Here is a 7723-nt window from a genome sequence, read left to right on the forward strand (position 1 = left end):
CTAATACTACGTGTCGGTTCGTGACACCCGATCCCCTAATACTACGTGTCGGTTCGTGACACCCGATCCCCTAATTCTACGTGTCGGTTCGTGACACCCGATCCCCTAATCTCCTTCCATCAATTCATCAAGCCTTCTTTCTTACCAAGGCATCATCAATCTCATTACTTTAGTTCATCAAGCCTTCTCCCTTACCAAGGCATCATCATTAAAAAGAGATTAGGTTTTTATCGAGATTTGGAATTCAATAACTTCATCATGCTTAATATAATCACAATTATATAATCACGTCCATGCATGCATACAATTAAGTACATAGCAGGGTTTACAATACTACCAATACATATCATTCTCTATTAAGAGTTTACTATGAAAGCATGAAAACCATAACCTACCTCCTCCGAAGACTAGTGATCAAGCAAGCAAATTCCCAAAGCTTTGTGTTTTCCTCTTCGTTTCTCCTCTCTCTCTCTTTGTTCTTTCTATTTTTCTTTATTCAAACCCTCTTTCTTTTACCCTAATTAGTATATAATTAAGAATAAAAGATAGCAATAATGACCCACTAATTAAATTAAGGTTACCTCTTTTAACCCCCAAGTAATTAGACTTATTAACATTAACCCACTAACTTTATAATTAAAGCAGGAATAGTCAAAAACGTCCCCTAAAACGTATCAAGAAATCCGACCCAGACTGGGATTACGCAGTCTGTGACGGCCCGTCGCGCCTGCGACGGTCCGTCCTGCTGCCCCGTCACAGAGTTCAGAGACTCAATTTCTCTGAAGAGTCTGTGACGGTCCGTCCTGCCATTCCGTTACGAAGGTCAGAGAGTCAATTTTCAGTACCTAATTTCAGATTTTCTAAGTGTTTTGAAACGAGACCCTGCGACGGTCCGTCGTGCCCATGACGGTCCGTCGTGGGGTCTGTCGTTTCTGCCAGTTTTTCCAGAATTGAAGTCTGCTGCTCAAAACGACTAAACAGGTCGTTACAATAGCAGTTATTCATAAATATCCTGATTTTCAAAATATAAATAATAAAACTTTATACATCTTAGTTTTAAATATTTATAGTTAACTAATTAGTTTAAAGTGTTTGTGGAAAAAAATTTAATACACATTCATTAAAAAAGTTGAAAGGTTGTGTTCTCCTTCACTCAAAGTTAACTTACACTTTTTTCTAGCATTATTCTACCAATAAAGTTAATCTTACGCTATTTTTTCTAGCATTATTCTACCAATAAAATGAAAATATCGAGAAATTTAATTAAGATAGTTGTTATTTTTCCTTTTAGCTTTGCAAACTTATTTTTTGAATTATAAACAAAGTTTGTTTTATTAATTTCTCATATTATTATCTCGACGCATTCACTTGGAGGTCAGAAAATTGGAGTGTCACAATTTAGTAAAAAAAAGTAAGAAATATCAATTAGACATATTTTATTATTGGGAAAAGGGTCAAATATGCCCCTAAATTATTAAAAAAGGTCTAGATATACCCTCCGTTTAAAGTTTGGTTCGCTGATGCCCTCGCCGTCCAACTTTTGATCCAAATAAGCCCTTATGGGCGTTAGTTGCCATGTTGGACATATCCAACTCATTTTTTATTTCTTTAAATGCCACATGGAATTGCCATGTCATTTTGGCCTTACCACATAACATTTATATGAAAATGGAAAGATATTCGGACTCATAAACATCTAATCCAACCCCCTTTTAAATAAATTATCCGACCAATTTTCAACAATTTTATTTAATTTTTATTTTTTCGATAAATTTCGAAAATGAGTAATTGATTAATAAAAAAATAGCAAAATATGAAAAAAGTACAAAATTAACGCCAAAAATTCATAAATAATTATAGTAATCTTAAATTCAATTTAAACACTTTTTTTAATTTTTTAATTTTTTTTGATAAATCTCGAAATGAGTAATTGATTAATAAAAAGTATGAATAATATAAAATTAACGCCAAAAAATTAAAAAATAAATATAGTAACCTTACATTCAACAATTTCAACATTTTTTAAATTTTTAATTTTTTCGACAAATCCCAAAAATGAGTTTATTAACAAAAAATATAAAATTACGCAAAAAATTCAGAAATAAAAAATATGAAAATAAGAAAAAAAATATAAAATAATTTTTTTTTGAAATTATTGAATTTAAGTTTACTATATTTATTTGTGAGTTTTGACGCATATTTTTTTTCTTCATATTTTTTTATTAAAAAATTACTCATTTTCGGGATTTACCGAAAAATATAAAAATTTCAAAAAAATTGTAGATTGAAATGTTACTTTATTTATTTGTGAACTTTTGGCGTTAATTTATATTTTTTTTCATACTTTTCATATTTTTTATTAATCAATTACTCATTTTCGAGATTTATCGAAAAATAAAAAAAATTTAAAAAAATTGAAATGTTAGATTTAAGGTTACTATATTTATTTGTGAATTTTATATTTTTTCATATTTTTTATTAATCAATTACTCATTTTTGGGTCGGATTAGGTGTTTATGAGTGCGAATATCTTTCCATTTTCATATAAATGTTATGTGGTAAGGCCAAAATGACATGGTAATTCCATGTGGCATTTAAAAAAATGAAAAATGAGTTGGATATGTCCAACATGGCAACTAACGCTCATAAGGGCATATTTGGACCAAAAGTTGGACGGCGAGGGCACGAGTGAACCAAACTTTAAACGAAGGGTATATCTAGACCTTTTCGAATAGTTTAGGGGCATATTTGACCCTTTTCCCTTTATTATTTGGCATAATACATATATTGGACCCTAAACTTCATTTCAAATTTTAACTTTGACCTCCAACTTTCATAATGCACAAACAAATATTTTAACTATCCAACTTTTAAATAAATAAACACATAAGTCCTACATGACAAAATACATGTAGGACACCACGTAGGACAAAAAAAGGCATGTAGAATGACATGTGTGTGTATTTGTTCAATTTTGTACAAACTTAAGTGTATGCTTATGCACACCCAAAGTTGAAAGGCATATATATGATTTGAAGCCAAGTTAAAGGGCATATTTATGTATTATGCATTTATTATTTAGTAGTATTATCTTTTAAGAAATAATAAACTCATGGATTACACGCGCAAAGCGCGTGCCCAGAAACTAGTCTAGTAATATGGGCGAATTTCCTTTTTTCCGATAGAATCTTAAATAAACATGTCAAGAAATATTGCTCGTGTAATTCAATTTTCTTCATAGTAATATCGAGTCAAATTTTTTTTAAGCAAAGATAGTGTATTTCATTATTCTCCAAAAAGTGTATATGAAGGGAAAACACAAAGCATTGTAGACCCCTTAACTGCTTTTGGAAATAGCTAAATGATATCTTTATTACAATTGAGATAATTCAAATGAATGCTTATGGAAGAAGAGTATCTAGTCCTACACAGGCCTTCTACATCATCTTGTTCCCTAGTGGATTGTTAACTGGTGTTTGTTGGATTGTTTTCCTTTTTGTCAAATAAACCTCTAGAGCAGATTTAGCTCTAATTTATTTGTGGTTGGAATTTGTCCTTTCTTCTCTAATTATAATTTTACCCTTTTTTTTCACCAGAATTAACCATCAGGCTAAACTCGAAAAGGCGCAGACTTGAAGATCCAGCTGAACTTGCGAGCTCAAGCACGAACCCTTGTAACAAAAATGAGGTACAAAGTCCAACAACTCCAGATCCAATGGTTGAAAGCATTTATAAACAAATCAGAAATTTTAAGCCAAACAACACAGGAAATAGCATTGTACTGCATCAACGGGAACCTGCGAAAACAGCCGGCGCCTGGTGGACGTCGTTGAGCTTCTTCACGAGCTCAGCACATAGGCTCCTCGAGCCCTTTGTATGTTCATTGAGTTTGAAACATGAGATGAATTAAATCAAGTAACATAAACAAACACAAGATCAACTACTATTGACAGGAAGATTACACACAATGTAGTATTGCAGTAAAAAGCGATTATCATCAAATTTACATTTAACATGCTTCCTTACCCTGAGAGATTTCATTATTCACAACAACATAAATATAAAAGGATAGATTGTAAGAGAGTTCATTATTCACGTCTTAACAAGGAGTTTAGGTGAAATATTTACAAAATGATAGATATAATACTAATATTTACTAGTTAGCATTTTGTACGTTCTGGAATGACCAGGATGTGCATTCAGGTTTAGCTTCTGAGATCTGAACTCGTATCACCTCATGTACCGCACCTCGATGAAGTACCCCAAGAACTTCTTCCTCCTTCCCTGTTGCAAGATCTTCTAAAGAGACAGTACGCGTGATTAATTCATCACGCAGGCGAAAACCAAACAACCACCTCCCAAGCTTCCACCATTGAACACGTACTTCCCTTTGTGAGATATTGCTCTTATTTAGGATTTCCATGACACATTCTCCCTAGTAAATAAGAATGAACATCAAATAACTTTGATAAGCTAATTCCAGGTTAATGGAACACAATTCTTAGACCACGAGAATAGAATTTTGCTCAACAACAGATGACCAAGAGGCCCTGCTTAATCTTAGACTAATTCTGCAAGTCTTGGAAGTGTAACTTCCTCCATAACATAGACCGTACACCTGATACTAGATCAAGTTTAATCACTGACATAGATAAACATTAGTGCCAATTGCACCATCGACAGAAGTGGAGAGAGCACATAACTTCGTAAGGCAAACACTAACTGAAGGCAGCTAAAACAAAACCGGACTCTTGCTAACCAAACAAATCATTTTCGCTGGAGTGACCACATCTTTACACGGTCTTTACTTACAACCATAAGCTATAGATATTGATGTCTAAATTAGCTTCAGTTGCAGTAGGTAGGAGTTTTGTGATCCTCAATATAGTATACCAAAATGGTGAGTCCCACTAAAATGCAGAGAGAGAGAGAGAGAGAGAGAGAGGGAAGCAACATATTAATTAGGTTACATTTCAGCATGTACATCCACTTTAGGATGCAATATGTATATCAGGAGAAGAATCAATATTTGTACAAAAGAAATATATCAAACATTGAATAACACAAGAAAGAACAAATAAGTGAGTGGCCTAAGTTGTGCGTACTCTTCAGTTTCGATGCTACACCCGTGTTGGATTCTCCAAAAATGCACTACTTTTTGGAGAATCCGACAGCACGCATTGACATGTTTGGAAGAGTCCAAGCAACACAATTACTAGCCAATATCATGAGTTGAGACTTACTGACTTTTTGATACTTCAACTAACTAGAATACAAACTCAATCTATTTGCAGTGCACAGTTAAAAGTTTCCACCGCCCCGAGAAGGACAATAGAAAGTTTCAAATCACAGTGGAAAGACTCTGCTAATATGAGTCAATTAAAGATCTTAGCTCTAATGGCAGCTCAAGCAGTACAACACAAATAAATTATGTCATTTATTTTCCAACAAAATTCATCATGTGGGAAGATTCAAGTGGTATAACACTTAATTCACAGACAAACATAAAGAAAAAACCGGTGTCAACAAATTTGTAACGAAAACATTAAAGTAAATTGAATAAATTCATAACGAAAGCAGGGCATTTGATTACCGGCAGACCAAGCCAGATAAGGCAGTAGTGCAAACCAATCAAGTTCAGCAGCACACTGTGCTTGGATTTCAGGAAGAATGTATAGACATCTTCAAACGTGAAAAGGATCGAATCCAGATCTCTTACTGCTTTCAGATAATGCCCCACCTCAATCGACTCAAATGCCAAGCATCGATTGACAAAATCAATTACCCCTTTTGCTTTTCCTGCCATTTCATTGTGCTTCTTAATATAAAACACTCTCCATTCCTGCATTATTTGCATCAAGATACAAGTTTCAAACACCAAACATGTATAAAAGGTGAAATATGTATACTAACCTCATGGGGCTGGTTATTATAAGACTCAATCTCAAGAGCAAGAGCAGGCCATCTTTTTTTACAAAGACATTCCCATATATAATCAGACCCACACAGCTTCCGCCAAAACCGAGAACAACTTCCCAACGAGCAAAGATCACTTACCTTCAAAATTATAGTTCAAAAACCCAGAAATCAGAAAGCAAATTAATTCTAATACCCTAGCAAAATCAGGAAGCTGGAAGAAACAATTTTTTTAACAAAACAGAAAGTAAAAAAAGAAATTCAGCAAAGCAAAACAAACATAGTCATTAAGAATATGAAGAAGACAACGATTTTCAACACAGTAATCAGAAAAGCCAATTAATTCCAACAAAGTAGCAAAATCAAGAAAAGAGAACAATAAATTCAATTCCGGATAATCTGGGAAGAAGAAAGAAAGTAGAATCAATAAAACTTTTCCATACAGAAAATGGAAAAATAGGATTACTTACCTTCAGAGAAGAAGCAATTTTGATGGCTATATCATCGGGAATTGATTGTTGTGAAGACAAGGATGAGTCCATCGTAGCTCAGAAATTTTCAGCTCAGCTACGAAAGTGAAGGTCCATTTGGGAAAAAGGAGATGATCTTCACCGTCCTCCTACGTCATCAAACACGTGCCCATCATCCACAAAATCAAAACAATGACGTTTGACTATTTTCTACATTTTAATTTTCTAAATTTATATTATAACACAAGTTAATAAAAATGATTTCTCTTAAGTATGTATTTTCTTGGGTTTGATTTTGTAAAATCGTAACAGGTTAATGATTTTAATCTCTCATAAAATACGTAAGTGTGATTTGTTTTCTTCTGACTAAGGAAATTTTAGAAAGAAACGAGTAAAATTCAGATTGGGCCATTTTTAGGTTTTTGGGTTGTAAAATGAAAAATTAACATTTCAGGCACGGGATAAATATCAAGTTGTAATTATACTCTTTAAAAATAAACTAGTGCATATTATTATCATTTTATAGCACATTAATTGATAATATATTAATTAAAAAAATAATTTAAAAATAAATTATTTATAGTATGTTATTATCAAGTTATAGCATATTAGCTAATAATATATTAATAAAAAAATTATTTTATTATTTAACTAATAATTATTATGTATAAATAATTAGTTTCATTTATTCACTTACTTTTTATCAACAAAACCTTTTAAATTATTACTGATTAATCAATTACCTTTTAAAGTTTTTAATATAAATAATAAATTATTAAATTTTAATCAATTATCTTTTAATGTTTTTAATATAAATAATAAATTATTATTTATTAAATATTAATTAAACTTCATATTATATAGTTACCTTTTAAAAAATAAAATCTAAAAATTAGGGATTTGATTTTAATTAATTTCATATTATATGGTTAACCAATAACTACCCACCCCCATATCAGCCAATACTCTTTTATCTTCCCCAATACACTCAACCTCTCCCCACGCGTGAAGTTATTTCATATTCCCCAAAAATCGCGCCTCAATCATCACTTCAAACAAAAAAAGCAGTCACTTTGTCATCTTTCTCAAATCCGCATCTTCCCCAAAATTTCTCATATCAGTTCATCCTAAAACACAAACTAAAATCTCAGATCCGTTCCCCATTAGTTTTATAGACAATGTCGAAAAAAGGTAGTGAAAAGCCAAGAAAAAGTAAAAGATTGGTCGATGAGGAAGACGAGTTTCATGCTCCTTCATTCGATATATTGTCCAAATCTCAAACTCAGAAATTGAAGGGGGAAAAAATCAAAGAGAAAAAGGAAAGAGGCAAGAAGCGG

The 7723-nt window shown here is 32.3% G+C and overlaps 1 protein-coding gene and 1 long non-coding RNA gene across 2 annotated transcripts; one reads left to right on the plus strand and one right to left on the minus strand.

Annotated features, from left to right (window-relative positions):
- Positions 1-3335: 3335 nt before the first annotated feature.
- Positions 3336-4262, plus strand: LOC112941328 (uncharacterized). The gene is made up of 2 exons (XR_011221508.1): positions 3336-3472; positions 3597-4262. It is a non-coding gene; the product is annotated as an uncharacterized lncRNA (long non-coding RNA).
- On the minus strand, positions 3947-6696 carry LOC101248131 (uncharacterized). Its single transcript, XM_004229173.5, has 4 exons — positions 6387-6696; positions 5914-6057; positions 5594-5842; positions 3947-4435 (listed from the first exon to the last, which is right to left on the minus strand). Exons 1-4 carry the CDS (start codon positions 6456-6458, stop codon positions 4157-4159), a joined length of 744 nt encoding a protein of 247 aa, XP_004229221.1. The 5' UTR covers positions 6459-6696; the 3' UTR covers positions 3947-4156.
- Between the last annotated feature and the right edge of the window lie 1027 nt (positions 6697-7723).

The sequence above is a fragment of the Solanum lycopersicum genome, chromosome 1 (assembly GCF_036512215.1).
Source record: "Solanum lycopersicum chromosome 1, SLM_r2.1".
Lineage (NCBI taxonomy): Eukaryota > Viridiplantae > Streptophyta > Magnoliopsida > Solanales > Solanaceae > Solanum > Solanum lycopersicum.